Consider the following 24,045-nt stretch of genomic DNA (forward strand, 5'->3'; position numbering starts at 1 on the left):
CTACGCCACGGGTGTCTTTTTTTTTATTTTTTAAGAACAATCTCTAGGTATTGCAAATATATTTTTAAAAAATAAAATAAATAAATAAGTTATAGCCCTGATTAGATTTAATAAGATCATTTTATTTTAATCAGTGGATAAAAAATCAGCAATAATAATAAATATACTAAATAAATAAAAATATCATGATAAACCAGAAAAATATCTTTAGACATGCATAATTGGATAAAAATAGACAAAAAAAGACCTTGCTCGAGAGCCCTACATCAACTTTTCAAATTCATAACTTAAAGCATTAGAAAAATAGAAAAAACTCAATCGTCAATAAATCATATATAGTTATTAATATTAATATTATTATTATTATCATTACTATTAGTAGGATGTAACCCTTATTGAATGAGTCCGAGAGCCCTGAAGTAGCTCCTCTTCCTATTTATTCATGTGTGACCATAGGCCTAGGCTGTCAGGCTCCTTGGTAGAGAGGTGTTATCAGGTAATTGTCTTCGTAATGCCTCTATCTTTCTTTTCTTTAAAGCTGATGCCCGCTGCGTGTCTAATTGCATTGATTCATGCTTTACCGCGGGCTCTATTATCAAGAGACACCACAAACGTCGTCCAAAATATATGAGCGTCTCCTAGGCAATGATGAGTGCATGACACGTACTAACAACTTTTTAACTTTAGATAACATTTAATAAATATAAAAAGACAATAATACCCTTAACCCTGTAATAATTACAAAAAAAAACCTTGGTAAAAAGATTTAAAGACCCATGATCCTATGGTATAATTGTTTTTTACCTCAAGGACATATCTACCAATTTACTATATAAAAATAAATGAAAAGACCTCTACACCCCTTCCCACAAGTTTTATTTTTTATATGGAAGTAATTAAGTTATTTAATTATGCAAACAAAAATGAAAAATACAATTATACCCAGAACAATCCTTTAATAACCAATACTTCATTTGAAAAAATAAAATTATCTCTGCCTCAAAGGCAAGTGGACTTTATAAAAAGGGCATAAACATCAATTTAGCCGGTTTTTGCTTTCAACTTTAGCTTTTTTATACATTACAATAGTAAAAATTGCTGAAACTAGATTAGAAAATATATAAAACATGGAAAGTATATTTTTTTTATCCAAATCATATTTTTCATTTATCTTTTCTTAATGTTTTTCATTTTTTTTCTTTCAAATCTTGAAATTAAATGAAGGGCTGTCTGCTGTTTTTTTATTGAATTACACCAAACTGTATATTCATTCTCAGAAAAACAAAACAAAACAATTAGAGCCTGGAGAATCTGGGTCTACTTTTTACAGTTTCATCTAAAATTTCCATGGTCGCAACGGGATCCAAACTGCTAGTCATATAACCTCTAGCATAAAGACGAAGTCCCTTACAATGATACAAGGAGTGGTATCTGCAAGGAGAAATCGTGCCTGATCGACATGAATATCACAACCCACATCGTAGAAAACACTAGCAAAAGAAAAACAGATTCGAGATATGACAAAGAAAGTTCTCTTGCGTATTTAATGCAATAAGTTAATTAGACATGATATGAATTTTTCTAAAACAATTGTACGCATGGAACATAGGGAAGGGGGGCTCATGTACATGCACCCCTACAGCTCAAGCACATGCACTACACGTGCTTCCATGAACTATGACTAGATAGAGATGAGGAAAGGTTTATAATGGTGACCATTTTCTTGACTCAAACAGTGATTTGGCATGGCTGAAGACCTTACTGATACATCAGACAGTTACAGCTTTCATTGAACTACCTACCTCCAAGTAGAACCACCCAGTCTAAAAACTTCTTCACCATCATTGTCCCTCCGAGGACCCCTTTCCAGGCCAGCATCCCCTTTCTGATCACCAAGATCACCATAAAGATCTTTGAGCTTAGCCAGATTGCTAGATGCAGATGTCCTATCCTTGCTTCCATCCCTTTGAGGAGTTGGATGCTGATCAAATGGTGATGTGCCAGCTTGCAAGCTTTGGCTTCTACTTCTGCTCCTGCTCCGACTCCGGGTTCTATAATTACTTTCTCTATGACGCCTACTTCCATCACGGCTGCTCCGTTCATAATCCCTTCTGCTCTCCCTGTCAGTGTACCTGGAACTCCTATCGTAATCAGACCTTCGGTCTCTACCCCTCTCACGTTCCTGTTTCCTGTCACTGTCCCTGCCACGGTCCCGATCTCTTTCTCTATCATGATCTCTATCCCGAACCCTGTCCCTCTCTCTGTCCCTATCACGGTCCCTCTCTCTACCCCTATCTTGATCCCGATCCCTGTCTGAATATTCTTTATCAGAATATTCGCGACTCTGGCTGCGATGACTTCGTGGATCATCACTGGTTCTGTCATAGGAGGGTGGCGGTAGCGTGCGACGAACAGGAGATGAGTCCCTAGTTGATGCACGATGAGGAGCACGCTGACCAAAAGAGACTGAAAGTGCAGCCTTCACAGATGGTGGTCGACGTGCAGTATCATCAGATCCATGACGGTTGCCATCCCCTGTTGAACCAGAAATTTTTGTGGGTAGCTTCATCATCTCAAGATTGGCTGTGATCTGCCGCAAGACAGGAACAGGAATACGGGGGAAAAGGGTATCAAAGTAGTACTGCAAGAGAAAAACATATGGTATCAATCCCTTTTTGCCTACCAGGAAGAGTAACAGAATATGAAAATACTACAATACAAGGCATTAGATATTGTTTCAACCTGACCTGTCCGAGAAGTAAATCACGCACATATATGCCTATTGTTGTCTTCCTTCCACTAGATCCAGGAGAAAATTCCTGAAATATAATATCATAACTCTACTACGTCACTACACAGAGAAACTTAAGCTACAGATGGAAAAGGACATGCATATCATGTCAAAAAAATCATGAAGGATTAACATCTCGCATGAAGGAGCATTTAGTTAACAGTAGCAGTGAAAGGAAAGATGGCATTAGCTAGAAAACTACTAGGTAACTGTCAAAGATTGGTACTTGTATATAAATATCAAATTTTGGAAAGCAGGATCTACTGGAAAATTCACATATTAGAAAAGGAAGCATTTCAGTCCCACCAATCCAAATGCAAACAAAAAAATTCTCCCAAGGTCATTTGATGTTGGGAGCGAGCTCTTTTCAGCAAGCTACTCAACAAGGACAGGGGCCAAAATAAATTACGAACTGCTCTTTTGCACTGATACATGTCAGTAACTAAAGGACAGGCAAGAAACATGACCAATTTGACAAAGAGGTCAGCCTCTTAAGCAATCAAGTTGTATCCCGAAACCCATGCATTAAACAATCTTTGGTAGCTATCTAGCTGGAATCCTGATACACTTTAATTAGGAACATAATGTGAAACCAAAAAAATAAATACATAATTTGAAGGAGAAGTCCAGAATATTTTTTTGGGGGGCCAGGTGTTACATTGGTATATGGAGCAGTATTTTAGTTATTAAGTAGGATTTCCTATTTCCTCAACTACTTCAGTTATTTGTGCAATTGGTATCCCCCCTCAATGCCTACATTCATCAAGCAATTAGAACTAGAAAATGTTCCAGCCGCTTTACCAGTTTCATCAAGAAGTTTTCACAATCAACTAAAAAATCATCATACATTAACTCCTGAATTTATGTATCTGAAAAGCAATTGGTGAAATGAACAGCATTCTGTTCGACCACGTTTTTATACATTGGCTAAACTGGGTTGCAGAAGAGCTATCCAAGTGTTTGTCCATCTCTATGTATGTAACATACTTGTGCTCTTAGACAGTTCCCCTGAACAAAAGACCACTCACTGGATCTCTAATTCAAAGAATACAGAGCACAGCGATTGCAATCATCATTTCAACTAAAACAATACAATTCTAAAGGAGATTAGACTATATCAACACTTCTGATAAGTTTGTGTTGAAGTTGAATTCCCTCCCCCACCCACCACCAAAGACCTTAAACAACTGGCATGTATACACTACTTGTAACTAAGCAACTGCTAAGATCAGTACCAGTTGCAAAATAAAGATGTGGAAGAAAGCTTAAACATGGTTATTGGGCATTCATTTTTCACAAACTAAAAATGTTTCAAAAAGCAGATTGAGTTGCAACTTAGGCGTTCAAGAATCAGAAGGCATCAAGTTGCCAGTTATTATACATGGGTTGGTAAGAGAAACTTAAACTGTAGTTCAAGCAAGGATAAGAGAAGTACCTCATCATCTTTGATATATGGTTCAAACCAATTCCACAGTGTCTTTGGGTCACCAGCATATCTCAGGTAAAGGAACCCAACCTGCAATCAAATTTGGAGATATCAATCCCTCATTTCAAACACAAAGCTAAGATAAAGCAGTCCCTATGCTAAACAGTACATTCCGCAAATCAAGCAGAGAAAGAGAAGAAAAACTGTAAACATGCGGATTAATGTGAACCAAGCTTTGATGGCAGTGGAATAAGGAATCTCTATCCATGGTTTCAACGAACCAAAATGGTAACAATAACAGCACCTGGTCAATAAAAGTGGGCAACAGAATGCCAGTTCTGGTTTTCCCATAATTAGCAAATAGTAACAATACCAGTCAAAGTAGTAGCAAGAGAAATTGGGTTAAAAGATAACGAGCAGTATTGATTCATGATTAAAAAAGTGCTGACAGCATCGATTCAGGATTAAAAAGCCTAGGAGTGAGAATCAAAAATAAGACACCCCAAACCTTAATTTTGCGAAACCTGCTCAGCAAAGCAAGGGCAGTTTATGTAGGAGTGAGAAAGTCAGAGCAACTCAAAGAAACAAGAACACCTCAACCTTGGTTTGCAGAGATCTGCTATGAAAAACAAGGACATTATCATGTGCGATATGTAAATCAAAATAGAGATTTTCAAATGTTGTTAAAATTCAGACGTGGCAATGTTTCGCCCATTACCTTGTAATTAAAAACGGGCTCGTAATTTCTCAGCAGTTCACACTCCAGCAAAGTTGATAAAAAGTCCTTATAAGTGGAGCTTGATTCATATAAAAATATCCATTCATAAATTTGCAGTTGATAGAACAGCTTGAATCAAGTTGCATAAAAAATTTTAGTTTCCTTTGTGCAGTTTAAATCATGTAAAATGGTAAAATACTTCCTGAGATGTAACAAAATCATAGACTCTAACCAAAAGTTCCCAAATTTGATAAAAGTCAGTCATCATGTTTCCAAGCTTAGCTAATATTTGTGAAAACAAGAAAAGATAAAGTAAAGACAAGACCTTAAGAAGTTGATAAGACATGATCTAAAGCCAAGGCCCGCAAAAGTCAACCTGTGACCTTAAAACTCAAGACCCAATTATGCATGTTTACACACCAAAACACTTTTAGATTAACAAATGCTTCCACAAATTAAACGACCTTGTAAATACAGTCACATAAGAGAATATAAAGTTGTTTAGCAAGGGAATGTTTCTCAAATTCAAGAGTGATCAACCAATGAAGTATTTGAATAAATATCCACACATCAGGAAGTTGCAACCAAATCAAGCCAATAACAACAAAAAAATAATTGGTAAAGCTTTAGCAAGGGTATGGCACAATTACCGCTCTGATATAAGGAGAATCCTTGTGCTTTAGCAGACCATGCATTTGTTTGACAGTGAGCTTCATGGTGAAGAACTTGTACAGAAGGCAAAAGGACGTAGATGGGCCACGACAGTTACCAGTCATCCATGGCTCAACATTGTCAACTTGATTGTATATTTCATCAATCACTTCATGGTACGTCTTTAATCGGTAAAGCTCCTTGAAGTAATCCGATGATAGAATGTTCATACAAAGGACCTTCTCAAAGAGTGAATCTATCGGTTTCCCATTTGTCTGTACCTCCATAATGTACTAAACAAATGCAAGCACTCCTGTGTTTAGTACAATTGAAACAACAACATATAATTATCAATGAATTATCATATAATCAAAGTTTCTCAAATCGTATTCCTGCAACAAAATAAAAAACATCATGAAGTTAACAAAATGGAACATAAAAAATCAATAACAAGAAATAGAACACAAAAACCAAGAGGCTACAAAATCCTGTTTAGGCTGGCTATTAATGTGTACCAAAATGAAAACTTCAAAGTCTGTATCTTTAGCTTCATTTCTTTAGCTTCATTGATAAGGCAACAAACCCGAAATCAAAATTAAAACATATTTTTAACAACATTAATCGTAAACAATCAATAAAAATACATCAGAGAGAAACCCCGAGAAATTGTTAAGCTCTAAAACTCTTTTATAAATTTCAAAACTAGTAAATTTAACTTCATTGGGAACCCAAAAAAACCTTTTTTTATCTACTAAATCAATACATTTAACAAAATCAGCCAAACACAATCAATAACAAGACATAAAAAGAAAAGCCCATGAAACCCCGAGCTCGATTTTGATGCTGCTATAACAAATCTCAATAAACTCAGAGCCCTATAAACTTTCAATAAAACAGAATTTGAGGAACTTCAACTTCGGCATCTTTAGCTTTATTAAGAACCCAAAAAATCCTTTTCACTGCTTAAACAATCAGTAAAAGGAAGCAAAAAGGAAAACCCGTAATTCTATTTACTGCTCTAAAGCTGAAATCTTCAAAAGTCTGCATCTTTACCATCATCAAAAACCCAACAAACCAAGCACATCATACAAAACAAAAAACCCAGCCGCCCCAAAATCTCAATTAACCAATACATCAACTAAATTGCATTAAAAAAAAAAACTAAATCAAGAAATGAGTTCCATTTAATGTAACTATAGCTGTAAATCTTAAAATAAAATAGGCTAGCAAGTACCTGTAGAGAGAGAAATGGAGAAAATTCAATCGAAAATTGAGGGAAATAAAAGGAAAAGTTACGATCTCTATTGGGTTTTTAGTTTTTTTTTTTTTTTTTAAGGTCTTCTCTGATTCGGCGAGAATGAAATCAAATCCGTGAAAGAAACCTAAATGGAAATTTGATTTAGTTGGTCTAGAAAGAAGTAGCCTTTCTTTTTTTTATTACTATCTTTTCCATTTTTTCAATGAAAGTTCGGCCCATTCATGACCAACATAAGGCACTAGATAGGCCTATTTACTTGACCCAAATATTTGAGCCCGCAACTTGTTTAAACAAAAGTTATCAAACCTGGCACCATACCCTAGACCTATTATAAAATAATAGGTTAATTCAAGTTAATTCAAATAAATAAAAAATAATATAATTTTAAGATTTTAAAAAATTAAAATTATATCATTTTAAAAAAATCAAATAAATTTTATGATTCATTTGCAAGTTAAATCACTTAATTATCTAAATTTAACCAGATCAACTCTTATTTAGATTTTTTAAACTTAGCTTCGGCCAGATTTCTAATCAATCAAGTTAAGTTTAGGATTGATCTAAAAGTCTGGGCATTGATTTGTTGTATCTTTTATTGTTAATAATTATGACAAAAAAAATGGATATTTTATTATTATTTATTCTTTTTTTTTTTTTTTTTAGTTTAACGTGGGTGTCCGGGCCAGCTTGCGCGCACCTCGACTAATCCCACGGGCCCTAAAATTAACGACCATGTAAGCCTCCAGTGGTCATCATATGAGTAACCACGGGGCTCGAACCTGAGACCATAGAGGGAGCAAACCTCTTGATCTCAAGCTCTTATCACTAGGCCATCACCTAGATGGTTTTATTGTTTTTTATCTTGGTTAAGGCTCTCACTAGCATTGCATCATATATACAACAACTTTGTTGCTTGATAATCCTTTTAAATTTTTTCAATGACCAAGTAAGAGCCAGGTTTGTTAAAAGTAGGAGATTGATATTAAAAATGATAGAAAAGTATCATAAGGAGATTTGTACAAAGATGAAGTGATCAATAATTATCCAAGTATATACTGACTGCTAAAGGAAATTAATGAAGTTCGTAAAAAAACTATATACAGAAATTAAAATTTCCGTGGCTGAGTTGATGATTTGACCGATTCTGAAAAAATAAATCCCTTCAAAAAACATGGATTTTGTTTGACGTTTAAGTCAATATGTATATGTAGAGAAAAATAAATATACGATGCAATGCTAGTGTCTAGAAGCACATATTTAGCCTAAAAATTATATGGTCTGGCTTGGCTAGTCAATGGTTTTGCTTAACTTTCGTGGCTCTTGGCTAGCTTCATGCCTGTGACTTGTGTATTTATACACCCAACCTTGAAATTTCTTCATGGAAAAAAAATTGTATCATTGGTGAAAAAATTGGTGTCATATTAGTTTGGCATTGAGAAAGTTGTGTGCATGGAAGAACTGTGTGTATAAAAAGCTTGTATGGGCAGCATATGGGAACCTAAAAAAAATACATAAAAAAGTTTGTTAAGTAGCATTAGTCAAACTAAGAAACACCTGGTTTTGGTATATCTTTGGCTGAAAAATCATGGCCTAAATGATTGGAAAAAAAATTTCTTCTCTTATTGTTTCTTGTATCATTATTGACAAAAAAAAAAATCTAAAAGATGAGGGGGTTTTAGTATACCTCTCCTTACAAAGTTCCATTCATTGGATTATTATTTTTTTCTTTGTTTTTTTTAATCAATGTTTTTTTAAAAAAATTATTGTTTAATATTAAATTTTTTTATTGGATTATCTCACTTTCATGACATAGATCGTGGGTTAGACGAGCTGACTTGCGGTTTTTTTCTTGAATAACTTTTTTTTCTCAATTTCATCCTTTAATATTGGATTGATTGAGAATTACACTTTATGATTTGTTTTGTTTGCTTTCTATTAGGTTATCTCGGTCTCATAAGTTGGGAATAATGCTTAATGGGTTAACCAGAGTTAACTTGGGTCATTTTTTTGTCTTTTTTTTTTAATTTCATCATTTAACATTAGATCGATTGAGAATCAAGCTTCATGATCTATTTTGATTTACTTTTTATAAGGATATCTTAATCTCATTACCAAGGTCACATGTTTTGATATTTTTACCCTAGTTAAATCAGGTCATTTTTTTATTTTATTACAAGAGGTTATCTCGGTCTCAAAACCTTGGTCACAGGTCCTTCAACATCGAATTTATTTTTTATTCGATTGTCCCCGTCTCATGACCTTGATCACGGGTTTGGCAGGTTAACCCGGTTAACTCAGTTTTTTTTAATTGATTTTTTTCCCAATTACATCATTTAATATTATGTTTGATTAGGAATTAGACTTCATCATTTATTTTAGTTTTTTTTATTAGGTTATCTCATCATCATGACTTAAGAATAATGTTTAACGGGTTAACTCAGGTTGACTTGATTTATTTTTTGTGTCATTTTTTAATTCAAATTTTGACAAATTTCACCGTTCCACATTGGATCCGACATGATCGATTGACAATTGAGCTTTATAATTTATTTTAACTTGTTTTTATGGGGTTATATTAGTCTTATGACTAGAGTTATAGATTTGACAATTTAACCCGAGTTAAATCATGTCATTTTTTATTTTCTTTCTATAAGATTATTTTAGTTTCGCGACTAGGGTTATGAGTTTGATGGATCGATTCAGATTATTTTTTATGTTTTCTTGATTGATTTTTTAATCTCATCCTTCAATATTGGGTTGATTGATAATTGGAATTCATAATTTGTTTTGATTTACTTTTTATATGGTTATCTCGATCTTATGACCCGGATCACGAGTTTGATAGGTTAACTTGACACTTTTTAGGTCCTTTTTTTAATTATTTTTTTTTCAATTTCATCCTTCAAACTTTGGATTGATTGAGAGCTCAACTTCATAATTAGTTTTGCTTTACTTTCTATAGAGTTATCATAATCTCATAGTCCTAGTTGTGAATTTGACATGTTAACTCAAGTCAATACAATATGTTGTTATCTTAATATTTTTAAAAAAGATGTCATGTAAAAAAATTCTAGTGAAATTATGTTTTTATGGGTCATTGAGGTTGATTATGGACCCGCAAAGTCAACCCTCATATGATTTAAATATTTTCCCACTAGAAAAAAAAATTAGCAACATCTAAATATTTTTTAACATTCAAATTTTTTAACCTGATCCACAACGTAACACATGTCAATAATTTAGTTAAAACTATGATGAACTTCAGAGGGTTAGATTGGATTCATGTGCACTGCTATCTAAAATGGGATCTCGAGTTCCTAAGATCTTATCCCATAAGAGCTCAGAAAAAGTTATTAGTCTACTTTGCTCTTATAATTCCAGCATAATAAATGAAATATTCAATTATACATGAACATACTGCTAAGTGTAGCTAGAACCAAAAGGGAAAAACTTGTTTTTAGTGGTACAAGACAAAGTATAATTCCCATTATTGGCCTATGAAACTTGAGAAGTCACTAAGAGAAACCTAGAGAAAATGAATTTTGGCTATAAAAAGTGATTAATCACACCCACTAGATGATCTACCACATAAACTAAACATTGTCGACACTTAATATTACCTGACTAACTTATACAATATAGATGAAATTAACATGAAAAAAATTGGTAATTTATATATTCAACGGGCTTCTAATTAATGAGTTTTAAAATCCAAGATGCCTAGGAATAAGATTAATGTCTTGGATAATCAGTTAATTTTTTAGTTCAAGCAATCTAATTCATTCTCTCAAGCCAAAGTATTTGGTGGCTTGATATAAAAAGTCTAAGTGAGTAGTAGCTGGTGGTGCCTGGTAAGTCAAGGTAGTAGGTACCTGCAAAAAGTCCTATTTGATGGACATGAATACTCTTCGATGGTAACGTTAGTAACTTTGTAGAGAAAAAATGTGCAATGATATTTTAGAGAGACATATTATAAAGATATATATGTTGAAAATGTTAAGAATAAAGAGATTGTAAAACTTTAGTTTGAAAGATTAATGGTGTATTTATAGTCCACGAGTCTTTTTTTTTTGTGAAGAGGAGGGGCTAAAGTGTAATTTCATCCTTATGATATTTCGAGTTGTATTATACTCAAAATAATACGTATTGAATCAATATAAAATATTGAGGGACCCGTATGGGATCCCAAAAAAATATTTGGTGAGTGTCGGGCTTGAACAAGGTGTTCGAGCTCATTAAAGATAAAAAATGGGTCCAAACGTACTTCATGGACCCAAGCACGTTGGGCTCGGGTGCAGAAACTCGAATCTATGGGTGGGCTCAGGCTACCACACCCGAGCCCAGATTATTTGGGTGTTGGGCTCGGGCTACAACGCTCGAGCTCATTTTTCTTGGACCCCAACTGTATATTGAGCTCAGGCTTGGTAGCCTAAGCTCAAGGTATGAACACCCAGTCAAAATTTTCTTGGATTAGTAATTTAATAAAAAGAAAATAGAATTATTAATAAAGTCAGATTTTTTATATAAAATAATTTTTTTTAAAAAAATAAAGAAATATAAATATAAATATAAATGAATAAAATTAAATTAAATTGGAGAGGGGTGCAATAACATTAAGCAAATGGTTGTTAGATTGAATCAATTAAGGTGATGAAAGAGTGGGGTCCAAAATGAGAATTAAAAAAACTTACAACCATTACGCAAATAAAGAAATTGCATGATATAAGTACATTAATGGCTTCCTTGGGAAGCTATTCATGGCCGACCAATGTGAGGGTTAGAAGAGAGGAAAATCGTGTGAGATTTCTTACATCTTTCACTTATATTACACCTAATTAAGCACTAAATACTAAAGAATGGAAGATTAGAAGAAGTTTAGAGGGGGTTTAGACAAAGAAACAAGAAAAAATCCTTAGGATTTTGGTAGGGGATTGGTGGGTTCTTTAAGAAATAGGGAGGAATAAAAGAAAAAATTATTCTAAGACCTTTTATCTTCATTTATCCTTATGAGTAAGTGGTTAAGTGGTTAAGTTTGTGAATTTCATGCATTCCTAATGATATATTAATGAATTTAGCATAAAAGAATGTTAGGTACAATTGTGTAGAATGATTTAATTTTTGAATTGATGTCTATACGATAGATTAATATTGTTATGCGTGATAAATTATTTAGGTAAGGAGTAATTGAAAGAAATTGTTGAAAGAATATGCTAAATTCCAACTAGAAATATTTATGTGGGATTGTGATGTTTATTTGACTATAATATGAACAAATATAAAGTAAGCATGTTGATTAGAATATTTTTTTTTGTTCTTACCTGGATATCCTCACATCCTTTTAAAGGATGAGACTAGTTCCATTCGGGATTTGTGACTGTCCCTCTCAATAAATGCGTTTTCTGGGGATCGAATTTGTGTTCTCACCCTTGCAGGGATATAGCAGTACTTTAACCGCTAGACCAACACTTCATTGGTGATTAGAATATGAATTAATGAGATAGAGACTTAAGTAAATAAATAAATAAAAAACTTGAATGGATGCTTTAAATTGGCTAGGTCCCATTAGGCCACAATATGAGTTTGAAATTGGAGAAGAAATTATTCAAATTATTAAGATGATTGAAAGAGAAAAAGATCATTCCATTAAGACTTTGATTTCTTTAACAAAAATATGTAAAATTTAATATTGAATTCAAAACGAAAGAAAGATTTATTAATAGTAAAAAGAGTAAAAAATTATTTTCATAAGACAGTGAAAGGGAAATAATTAGATTAATTAAGAAAAGAAATGATTATAAACATGTTAATTAATAAATTTCAAGTAAAGAGTATATTGATAAGTTAATCCACTTAAAAAAAAAAAGAATTTTCTAGAAGGTCGCGGATCACGGGAAAGCATTAATCTAAAAATAACATTAAGCAAGTTGATTAAAATGTTAATTAACTTGATGATACTAGGTTAGCATGATGAGAAAGCATTAATCAAAAGAGTTGGTGGGAAACCTAGTGGAAATGGGAGTTGTAACTGAGTCATCAGACTAATCCATGTTTACCACCAAATTAATTCACTAATTAGGATGACGTGAATCATCCCAAATATGGAGATGGTAGCTCAATTCAGCAAAGCCCAACGTAATTTCAAAAACACAGCTCTCAAAATCATAACTAGACCACCCTCAAAATCAAAGCTTGCCCTAAATTTTTCAACATCAAATCATCATTTTATGACTGCCCAGGAAATAATGGACAGAGAAAGAATAATTGTGGTTTTATAATTGTGGTTTGAAAGAATTGATTGAAAAAAAATTATAAATTATAGTTTTTATTTTAATTAAGGTTTTAAAAGAAAGTTTTTCAGTAACATTTATGTAAAATTATAGTATATATTAATTAATCAAACATTTTTAAATATATAATTAAGACAAAATAGTTAGCATTCTACACCTAAATATCTAAACCCATTAATAGTTTAATACTAGAAAAAAAATACAAGGTTGTGCTTGTGTTGGCACAATTATGAGGTTGCAAAAGGCGAGATAAGACAAAAGTTCAAGGTTGTATCAAGGGTTTTCTTAACCAAACGCCACCGTTGCATTCAATCATCCTCGTAAGAAATAAAAATATGAAAAAAATGGTTTAATAGTGAACAATATAGTCATTCTTTTATTATCACAATTCAAGCCACTAATCATGCCATAAAAAAAAAGATGCACTTTTATGATTTTTATTGTAAATTTAATTGTGATTTTTTTGTTATAGGATAATAAAGTTTTGTAAAAAAAAAAAACTTCTAAGAATATCATGAAAAAAAATAAAATAAAAGTATAGTCTACGGGATAATAATTTTTTTTTTTGGATTCGAGGAAACCCCACCCCCCGGAAAGCGCACTTTGTGGGTCCAGGTGAGCGAGTAAAACCCCGGCTGTCCCAGGCTCTTACAAGAGGTGCACGCCCTGACTCGAACTCGAGACCTGCTGTGCAGATCTCAAACCCTTTGTCATCACGCTACGCCCCTTGGGGACCTACGGGATAATAATGTATATACATGAATCGAGTTTTAATACATGATAACTATTTAAATAAAATAACTATTCAAATCTAAGTAATGCAAGATTTTGATTTATAATACCTAAAATATACTCCATTGGGTTACAAATATCCAAAACCTGAATATAAATACTATAATTTACAATTATTTAATACATGATTAGTTGGGTATATATATAAATTTTTTCAAACTTTAAGTTGTTTGTTTTTTAGACCTTCGCATACAATTATTATTTTTTTAATTAATTTTTTATATTGATCTAGTTAAACTGGTATGATCTAACAAGTTAACATATAATTTCATCAAATTAAGCTTAAACTTGACTACATCAAAACCAATAATTTTATAAAAAAATATTTTAAATAAAAAATTAATAAATCCAAATTAATTCGTTGAAACCAAGTTAATTCCACTGCCCAGTAGCCTGCACCCATTCTTGAATCAGAATCGAGACGGATATGGAGTCACCTTTCCGTGTTCCTGTCTAATCCTCTCCCCCGTCACCTTAAAAAGTTAATCTGAACAAAAAAAGCAAGATAACCCTTTCCAATCCCCCACCTAACCCAAATACTATATTTTAATACGCTACAATCCAACACTTCTCTGCAGGTTCATTGGGCCATTGACGGCTGCTGCTACATCATCATCTTGTTTTCAGAGATTTTTTTTTTATCCAATCACCTTAAAAAAAAACTATTTTGTTAAATAAATAGTTTTTATTTTTTATATTAAATTCTAAATAAGATTATGCTTTAAATTTTGATTTTTTAAAATTTAAAATAACATGTTTTCTATTTATTTTATATATAAAATTTTATTTTACAATAATTTTAACAAAAATTTATACTATACTTTAAACTATGTACATAGAATATTTTTATTATAGGCTACGCTGTAAATATAAAATATTTACACTGTGAATCACATTATAGATGTTCATATGACCACGAGTAGCGTTGAATTTATGATGAAATCAAGACATAGTCATCAAATCTAAGGCTATAGAGTCTAGTTTGGTTGTTAAATTCAAGTGTCATGGATCTGGCTTGGCTATCAGATAAAAACATTTAAAATATATTTTTATATTTTTAATATATTTTTTTTACATTAAAAAAGAATATTCCGCAGCGGGTACTAGTACTTTTTTAAATCAAGGACACCTACTTAGTTTTCGACTTTCCGAAGATACCACTGCCAGGTCTGACTCTTCTGATCAGTTGCTGAATAATTGAGGGTAGCTGAGCTGTGTTCCAATCATCCCTTAGTCAGCAGCATCGTGGAATTTTCCTCATGCACGGACCCATATATTTCATCAAATAAAAATATTACTACCAATAAAATCATTATTCTCCATTTTTTTTTTTTATGTATTAGATTATACGAACTACGTGTTCTTACCATATTTTTTAAAGCACAAGATGTTACTAATATACCATTTATTATAAAAAATAACTTGTATTTAATTAAATTAAATACAAAGATATTCCTTGCCTTTGAATCACATAAAAAATTAGATGGCTACAAAAGTAACATAAAAATAATAGAGTTACGTGAGCCAGTAAAGTCATTTGGCAAGATTAAGAGGTTGCAATTCTTTTTTAAATTCACTTAAAAACGTATCCAATTTAAATTTAAATGGAGATTATAAAATTACGAAATCAAATTACAGTAATACCTCTATAAATATTTATTGATTAATTAAGATATTATTTAAAACGAAAATATTATTTTATCAAAATTATACCATATATTGATTTTCTATTTTTCTTTACTTTTCATTTGTCAAAATTACACAGAAAATAAAAATAATGTCACATTATGATTGTTGAAATCAAACCTTACGTGAGAGATGGGGTGTTTTTGATAAAGATATGCTTGATAAAAATATGTCATTCTTTTGTTAATATGATTTTGGAGTTATTTAAAAGTGTGGTAGATATTATTTTTAAAAAAATTATATTAAAATAATAAAAAAATATAAAAAATAATTTTAATTTAAAAAAAAACAGGTCAAAGCGGGCACTTTATCTAGAATAATTAAATCATTATCCAGGATAAAAATATAAATGTTTTCTAATTCAAGGATGCATATAATAATAATAACGAAAAAAAGGTAAATGGATAAGTCTCCGATGTGTCTTTTCACTTTTAAAAGTGTATACTATATCATTGTATAATATTTAATTATATAATATATCCTTTAATATAAAATCTCACCTAAGTTAACGAAATTATATTTTTTTATTTCAAAATTATCTTTTCATTTCATGGATATTAATCCTAAAGTTGGAACTTGTAATCTAAAGAATTAATAAAAGAAGTAAAGGTATTCTCAATTTAAAGATCTTCTAAGGGAGTAAAATATATATTTCAATTATTTGATTAATCAATTAAGTTTTTATTTGATATTGCATTTTAAACTAAGGTTGGCTAAAATTTATTTATTTTATTTTAAATTTATTTATTTTTATTTTTTATTGTTTTAATGTGCTAATATTAAAAGTGATTTTTAAAAAATAAAAAATTATTTTAATATATTTTTAAATAAAAACTACTTTAATAAACAACTACTATGCATTTTAGTACTCTCAAAATCAAGAAAAATCATATTCTTCTTTGGATAGGTTATGAAAGGGGAAAGTCAAATAAGGCTGGAACTGCAACATATAAATATCTATCGCTAAATTCATCCTAACTAACAGTATCTATTTTATTTTATCTTGAGAATATTTAAAGTGATGTTTATAAATATGATAATATTTTTTTTTAATTTTATTTTAATATTTTTAAAATAATATTTTTTTTATTTTTAAATTATTTTTAACTTCAACACATTAAAAAAAATAAAAAAATATATAAAAAAACTTTTATTCCACGTTAAAAAGATTTTATATTTGTCTTTTCCTAAAAAGAAATCACAAAAATAGAATATTTTCTTAGTTCTTTATCAAATGTGGCCGGGTTCGATGGCCGATCTCTCATCCACCCAGAATAAAGCAAAAAAAGGAACCTTCCCTCCCCATTCCCATTCCTATTCCCATTCCAATTCTTATTCCCAGGCTCCCAGCCCAACCTAAAGCCGTAAGCAACTTGGTCATCGCCACAAAACAGAGTAAATTATAACCTAGTCCCTCTACTCTTAAACAATAATCAATTACTTCCTTTTATTTTAAAACTAATTATTTAGCCCCTTAAATGTATTACAAATAATCAAATAATTAATTTAAATTAATTTAATTCAGATGATATATTCTTCCCTCATAAATTTTTTCGTAATATCTATTTAACGTTTCTATTTTTAAATAAAATAAAAAAATAAACCGAAAAAGAACAAAAAATGGACGAAACGAAGGAGACTAATTCATTCCTCTCTAAAAACTAGAAGGACTAGTTCATAATTTATTCCCACAAAACACTACTATAAAATGACCCAACCCACCATAGATTTTTTTGCTTGCACAACAGAAACTCAAGGAAACCCAAACAAAAAAAAACCTAAATTCCTCCTCCTTCTCACCTGCATTGATCGATCAATCGATTGATATTTTGATCATCAAAAACCAATCAATCGATCTATGCAACCATCTTCGTTTCTAAAAGAAATTCGGTTCTTAGGTTTGAATAATCAGATAATTGATCAAAAAGAAAGAGGAATTTTGAGAGGATTTAAGAAAATATCTCCTTATGAGCTGTCTAAATCATAAACAACAGCAGAAGCAGCAGCTACATTGCTCTTCTTCTTCTTCATTGAGCAGTCTTTTTAGTCATTTTATTGCTGGAATTCTGTTATATATTCTTTACCATTCTTCTCAATTAATTTCTAATTTTCCTGTTCCTATACACCAGTGAACAAATCGTTTCTTCTTTCTTTCTTTTGAAAAAACCGCGAGCGATCAGTTGTTTTTTTTTTTTAAGAATAATAATCCGTCGATTTGGCTGATTCTTCTGCGTGTTCTGATAATTTGTGTGGTTCAAAGATGGAGAATCTGATCGAGAACGGTTAGTATAATCTATGAAACACTTTCTTGATTTCATTAATTATTTGTTGACGTTGAAAAGATAGAATACATCCTCTCTCTCTCTTTTTTTCAATTTGTTTTTGGATTTGTTATAAGTTGAAAAGATAGCATATGGGTTTTTTTATTTATTTATGATTTGATTGAATTTCTCTTGGTATTGTATTATGATATAAATTGTGATTTGTTAGGGTGAAAAGATAGTGATTTTATATAGTAGTAAATAGTATTAATTGATTTTTTGTTGTTTGTTTGACGTGACTCGTGCATGATTATAAGCCTATAACAGAAGGCAGTTATTTTCTCGAGTTAATATAGATAAATTATTTTAGGACAAAAATGATTTTTACCATGAAAATAAGTTTTCGATGCATTGGGACTGGGACAAACATTGTAGGACATTCGTCGGCAACCATTTAGTCATGTTTGCTAACATGACCGTCCAAGTTATCAATTATGTCAGGTTACATTAAGGAAGCTGGCATGAGCATGCCATCAAAGTTGTTGACATGTTTGTCATCTTGGATGATCATGTTGGCAACCATGTTGATGTGGTAGATCATGTGCTGCGTATGATGTATTGTAGTCTTTGTCTCTTTGAAAATATTAAACATAATTTTCATGAGCAAGAAGTCAACCGATTGGACAAAATCAAGTGATGCCAGTGTACTCTAAATGTCTCTCCAGTCTTGCTCTCTTACTTTTTGATGAACACATGTGTTTCAAATTTGCTGATTTCTCTTCAACCAATGACTAGGCACTTTCATTTCACAAGTTGAGAGGCCAAACAGTTCGCTTCCTACTGTCATCGTGATTGGTGGTGGTATTTCAGGGCTTGCTGCTGCCCGAAGACTCCATGATGCATCTTTTAAGGTTAGCAAACTGTGAATATGTATTTATGCACATAGTTATATGTTTGTCGGAATATGTGTATTCATATGCATCAATTGGCTAATAGGTGTTCTATTGTTTCAGGTGATCTTGCTGGAATCACGGGATAGACTTGGTGGCCGCATTCATACTGACCATTCATTTGGCTATCCTGTGGATCTGGGAGCATCATGGTATTTTTCCTTTCTCAGTCATATTTAATTTTATTGGAACCTTTTAATATTCTGCCTAATATCAAGTTGTTATAGATTTTGACTCATAATCTAGTAGTGTGATTGCCATGTTTTGTGGAATGAATGCACTTTACATGTGCTGACATTGGAAAGGTTGATCCATATGTTTGTTTGTTAGGGATGCTAATGCTCATTAATTGTGTGTTGAAAAAACAATTAATTTTTCATGGAGCTCAGGAAGAGATCTCTGTGCTCATGTGTCATTTGATTCCTTAACCACTCTTTGCCATTGCTGTAATATGTGCTGGGTTGCCTTGATTTGATTCTTTGTAAATGTGAAGCAACACACAGATTGACTCCTCAATGTGTTAATTCTTTTTTCATGTTGCCTTCCAGGCTACATGGTGTTTGCAATGAGAATCCTTTGGCGCCGCTGATACGAGGTCTGGGGCTTAAACTATACCGTACTAGTGGAGACAACTCTGTATTATATGACCATGATCTAGAGAGGTCTGTCATTTGCCAGTTTTACTTTTACGTTCTCTGCAATTCACTTCAGACTTTGCATTAAGCAGACTTCTTCCTTCCTTCCTTTTCCTTTCAAGTAGAACAAACTGATTCTATTTTGTATGGATTAAAGTTGCATCGCTTAGAAAATTATGAGCCACTATTCTGGTTCTTATTAATTTAGAGTCCAAACTTATCAAGAGGATTTGGGTTTTCCCTTTCAGTTACACCCTTTTTGACAAGGAAGGACACAAAATTCCACAACAGATGGTCATCGAAGTTGGAGATGCATTCAAAAGAATTCTTGACGAGGTAGGATTTTCATACTAAATTATGTGACTGGAACTTTTCTTTATGATTAAAAATTCTCCTCCTAAAGCAAACTGAGTTCTTTGTGTACACCTTTAGACTGAGAAAGTAAGAGATGAACACACAGATGACATGTCTGTTCTTCAAGCGATTTGGATTGTGTTGGATAGGCATCCAGAGTTAAGGTACGGGAAAAAGCACAGCTTGTAGCAAATACAAACTTTTGAATTTTTTTCAGCATGGAGTTTTGAGGGTTACTAATAAAACTTCTTTTTTCCGCAGGCAAGAAGGACTTGCGTATGAAGTCCTGCAATGGTACATCTGTAGAATGGAAGCTTGGTTTGCAGCAGATGCCGATATGATATCACTGAAATCTTGGGATCAGGCAAGTGGACTACTTGATTTTCTGCACCTCTTCTAAAGTGTCTTGTCATTGTGCTGCAATGATTTCATGAACTATGCATAAGGATGTTTGGGCTTTAATGCATACTTTTATGTCCACAACATTGCTATATGTCAAGAAATGCTTTGCCTTTATAAAATTGACTTGAAAAGAAGTTGTTTATCATTATGGGTTGACTTAAGATTCAGAAAAAAATGAATTTGATTTGAGATGGTAGCAGCAAAGAAATTGGTGAATGTTTTTTTGAGAATCTTAGATTGCAGAATTGGCTTGCTTTCCTATTAAATGTAATACGTTCTCTTCCTTGTATGTTGCAAAATTCTATACAAAATCTGTACTATGTTAAGGTCAATTTGAGTTTATCTTTAGATGAATGCTGACGTTATTGAGGGTATTGCTTGACATGCAGGAGCAAGTTCTTTCTGGCGGTCATGGTCTTATGGTGCAAGGTTATGACCCTATAATAAAGGCTCTTGCAAAAGATATTGATATTCGCCTGAATCACAGGTATACTTGCTCATTTCTTAATATTTTGGATGTATCTTGTTTTCTGAATTGGAAGTTTTATACAGTGCTTCCCGGTGAAATGATTTCATTCTTTAATGAATTGTGATTGAGTAGGGTTGCAAAAATATCCAACGGGCCTAATAAGGTGATGGTCACTGTAGAGGATGGAACAGGCTTTATTGCTGATGCAGCTATCATTACAGTACCCCTTGGGATTCTTAAAGCAAACTTAATTCATTTTGAGCCAAAGCTGCCACAGTGGAAGGTTGATGCAATTTCAGATCTTGGTTTTGGCAGTGAAAACAAGATTGCAATGCAATTTGATAGAGTATTTTGGCCAGATGTTGAACTATTGGGTGTTGTTGCACCCACATCTTATGCATGTGGTTATTTTCTCAATCTCCACAAGGCAACTGGCCACCCTGTTCTTGTCTACATGGCTGCCGGAAGGTTTGCTTGTGATCTTGAGAAGCTATCTGATGAGTCTGCTGCAAACTTTGTCATGTTGCAGCTGAAGAAAATGTTTCCAAATGCAACAGAACCGGTAAATTTCACATGGTTTCTGCACTGCTCCTATTATCTCTTTCATGTTAGTTTTCTCAATTCAGTTCTCATGTCAAAGGTTATTAACTAATATCATTGGCTCTGCTGGAACAGGTTCAATATCTTGTAACAAGGTGGGGAACAGACCCTAACTCACTCGGTTGCTACTCGTATGATCTAGTTGGAAAGCCTGGAGATTCATATGAGAGACTCCGTGCACCATTGGGCAATCTCTTCTTTGGAGGAGAAGCAGTCAGCATGGAGGACCATCAAGGATCCGTGCACGGAGCATACTCGGCAGGAATCATGGCTGCCGAGAACTGTCAAGGACACATATTAGAGAGACTTGGCTACTTTGATAAGCTCCAGCTAGTTCCCTCAAGAGGTGAAATCCATGATGCTGCATTTCCCCTCCAAATCTCAAGGATGTGAAATTATTCAACTGGTGATGTCTGAACAAGAAGATTTCATGACATTTATCCAAAGGTAAACGAGCATCATTCTCTGTGTTGGTGTTGCTAAACTTGAGATGCACATGTAACATGCTTTGCTCTCTGTGAACCTCTCCAAGAACCTTTCTGCCTTTTATTATATTATCTTCATCATGGAGTCTCTTTAGCTGTTTAGCCAGTTTTTTTTCTCTCATTAATATTTATTACGCTAATTGAAATAAAATAATTTGCTAGTATAATTATTATTTTCTTTTATTAATATCTATTACATAATAATAATAATAATAATAATAATAATAATAATAATAATTTTGTTGTTCTAATGTCATTCTTTTAATAAAAGTAAAAAACCATTACCACTAACATAAAAAAAAATCTTAGATGTTCTAAAATAAAGATAAGAAGGGTAAGGGTCTCATTAAAACTTTGGTTTCTCATCAAATTGGGTGGGTTAACCTCAACTTGGCTCTTTACTTGGCATTGGTAAAGTTGAACTATTGTGACCTAACCAGTACAAATGTGAATGTGACCTTGCCAATTTGAAGGGTACCAATGTGAATGTGAACAGCCAGTTTAAAGGGTACGAGTGTGACCTGAATTGACATGATTAAAGACTAAAAAAATTTATAAATGTTGTTATTTTAATTAATTTTTTAAATTAAAAATGATATTATCTTGTGTGGATATGGATCCCAAGGTATAGTCTAACTGATTTGATTTACAGGGCCAAAACTTGATCTTTTTTTAAAAATAAAATGATGACGAGAAAAAAATATTAGAAAGATGATATTTTGGATGCACCTAGATCAAATAAAGTTAACCCACCCAACCTCTAATTCATGTTATAGCTCTTATCGAGTTGAATAACCTTATCTTTTAGAGCTTATTTTTTGGTTTAACTGAATGATTAACAATATAAAAAATAAAATGTGTCAAAACCCGATATGCTTTTGTTTTTAAAAAAATAGTGACGTCTAGAAAAAATATTGGAAAGATGATATCTTGTATAGATCTAGGTCAAACCAATTTAATCCACACAAACCGTGATCTCGATCATAGCCCTTACTAGGTCGAATAACCTTGTCTTTTGGAATTATTTCTTGTTTAATTGAATGATTAATAATCTAAAAAATAAAAGGAAGGGTTTTAATCAAAATTTAGATTAAAAAAACGAACACAAACTAAAAAAAAAAGAAAAAAGAGAGTTTGAATAAAAATTGTAAAAGAAAAAACAAAAAAATAAAGCTAGGTATTTTTAGGTCTGCTTTGTCAGCCCTACATGCCTGACAAGAAAACCAAGTCCAAACACTTGATCATTATTTGTTTTTTCTAAAGGGTGGAAGACATGTCATCAACTCCTTTTTATCTTAACTAATAACATGTCATATGTAGAAATAAATTATGCGTCATTTGAATGAATTCAAATTCTGGTCACCATTGTTGAGGCTAAAAAATTAAGGCTCAAATTTTTGAACCCTAAAAATTAATTTTCCAACCAATATTTCATCTAAAAACTTTCTATAAAATAATGTAGAGACCTTGAAAAATCCATTTTAGGCAAGATTGAAAAAAAGGTATTAATATTAAAAAAAAAACCCCGGAACACAAAATCAATCCTACTCTAAAAAACTTTCAGAAACTTGTTCTATTTTTTTAGACAAGATGAAGGCCAAAAAACATCTCAATAAAACTTTTCTCATCGAAGAAACCTATTAACCATCAACAACGATCTTTTTTGTGCCCGGAACCATGCCCAACTAATAACTTTCTCATTTCTTTGCCATTTACTGGCGGCTCTCTCTTCTATCAAATCAGGGATCAAAATGAAAACAAAATAAAGTCTTGGACCAAAACATGTGTTTCCAAAACTAAATGGACCAAAAAGAAACTTTGACAAAAAAAAAGAGGGACTGTTTTTTTCCCAATATGAGAGCTGCCATTTTGATTGTTATTCAAATTTTGGTACCCTAGCTTCTAATCCAATTAGAAACCATAAAATTAATTTGATTTCCGCAATATCAAGTCGCAACCTAAAGTCGAAATGCCTCGTCATGACCACGGTAGCCTAACAGAAGGCAAGTAGGATCAACTTAGAACACAAATACCTAAATTCACTTAATATCAAAGGATTCAATTGAAAAAAAAAACCTCAAAAAAAATTTAGAAGCAATTGCCAAATCTTTGAGGGTGTTTTGTAATATTTAAAAAATACTAGCACTTATAGATGCAGAAATATTCCATTTTATTTCCAATTGACTTGAAAATCTTTCAAAGACGCCGGCCGTTGTTTGTGAATGGAGGGGAGTTGTTCCTCCCTTGTCCCTGCTATCGGATTTGGTATGGGTTCACGTA

The 24,045-nt window shown here is 32.3% G+C and overlaps 2 protein-coding genes across 7 annotated transcripts; one reads left to right on the forward strand and one right to left on the reverse strand.

The window, feature by feature from the left end:
* Positions 1 to 1,518: 1,518 nt before the first annotated feature.
* Positions 1,519 to 6,991, reverse strand: LOC7494516 (pre-mRNA splicing factor SR-like 1). Of its 5 annotated transcripts, none has more exons than XM_024599537.2 (5): positions 6,821 to 6,991; positions 5,586 to 5,899; positions 4,227 to 4,307; positions 2,748 to 2,819; positions 1,519 to 2,641 (listed from the first exon to the last, which is right to left on the reverse strand). In XM_024599537.2, the coding sequence occupies exons 2-5, from the start codon at positions 5,871 to 5,873 to the stop codon at positions 1,799 to 1,801; spliced, it is 1,284 nt and encodes a 427-aa protein (XP_024455305.1). In that variant the 5' UTR covers positions 5,874 to 5,899; positions 6,821 to 6,991; the 3' UTR covers positions 1,519 to 1,798. The 5 variants fall into 5 exon arrangements, 4 of the variants coding, with proteins under 4 accessions (XP_024455305.1, XP_006384124.1, XP_024455304.1 ...); XM_006384062.3 differs by having other exon boundaries at positions 5,586 to 5,978; XM_024599536.2 differs by lacking the exon at positions 6,821 to 6,991 and adding an exon at positions 6,102 to 6,124 and having other exon boundaries at positions 5,586 to 5,978.
* Positions 6,992 to 17,328: 10,337 nt separating this feature from the next.
* On the forward strand, positions 17,329 to 21,846 carry LOC7468334 (probable polyamine oxidase 4). 2 transcript variants are annotated; one of them, XM_002305888.4, is made up of 10 exons: positions 17,329 to 17,891; positions 18,666 to 18,781; positions 18,884 to 18,972; positions 19,369 to 19,482; positions 19,704 to 19,791; positions 19,888 to 19,973; positions 20,071 to 20,173; positions 20,601 to 20,698; positions 20,813 to 21,242; positions 21,356 to 21,846. In XM_002305888.4, the coding sequence occupies exons 1-10, from the start codon at positions 17,870 to 17,872 to the stop codon at positions 21,671 to 21,673; spliced, it is 1,464 nt and encodes a 487-aa protein (XP_002305924.1). In that variant the 5' UTR covers positions 17,329 to 17,869; the 3' UTR covers positions 21,674 to 21,846. The 2 variants fall into 2 exon arrangements, with proteins under 2 accessions (XP_002305924.1, XP_024455674.1); XM_024599906.2 differs by lacking the exons at positions 17,329 to 17,891; positions 18,666 to 18,781 and having other exon boundaries at positions 18,889 to 18,972; positions 19,324 to 19,482.
* Positions 21,847 to 24,045: the final 2,199 nt, after the last annotated feature.

This window comes from Populus trichocarpa, chromosome 4 (assembly GCF_000002775.5).
Source record: "Populus trichocarpa isolate Nisqually-1 chromosome 4, P.trichocarpa_v4.1, whole genome shotgun sequence".
NCBI lineage: Eukaryota > Viridiplantae > Streptophyta > Magnoliopsida > Malpighiales > Salicaceae > Populus > Populus trichocarpa.

What these genes read in the sequence shown, in the direction of transcription:
- LOC7494516 (XM_024599537.2), bottom strand. Translation starts at nt 5,873, where the DNA reads ATGGAGGTACAGACAAATGGGAAACCGATAGATTCACTCTTTGAGAAG. An exon ending in ATTCTCCTTATATCAGAGCG is followed by an intron (nt 4,308 to 5,585) that starts GTAATTGTGCCA and finishes ATTTGATTGCAG; the next exon opens with GTTGGGTTCCTTTACCTGAG. An exon ending in GTGATTTACTTCTCGGACAG is followed by an intron (nt 2,642 to 2,747) that starts GTCAGGTTGAAA and finishes TTTCTCTTGCAG; the next exon opens with TACTACTTTGATACCCTTTT.
- LOC7468334 (XM_002305888.4), top strand. Translation starts at nt 17,870, where the DNA reads ATGGAGAATCTGATCGAGAACG. An exon ending in GTGGATCTGGGAGCATCATG is followed by an intron (nt 18,973 to 19,368) that starts GTATTTTTCCTT and finishes GTTGCCTTCCAG; the next exon opens with GCTACATGGTGTTTGCAATG. An exon ending in TCAAAAGAATTCTTGACGAG is followed by an intron (nt 19,792 to 19,887) that starts GTAGGATTTTCA and finishes GTACACCTTTAG; the next exon opens with ACTGAGAAAGTAAGAGATGA.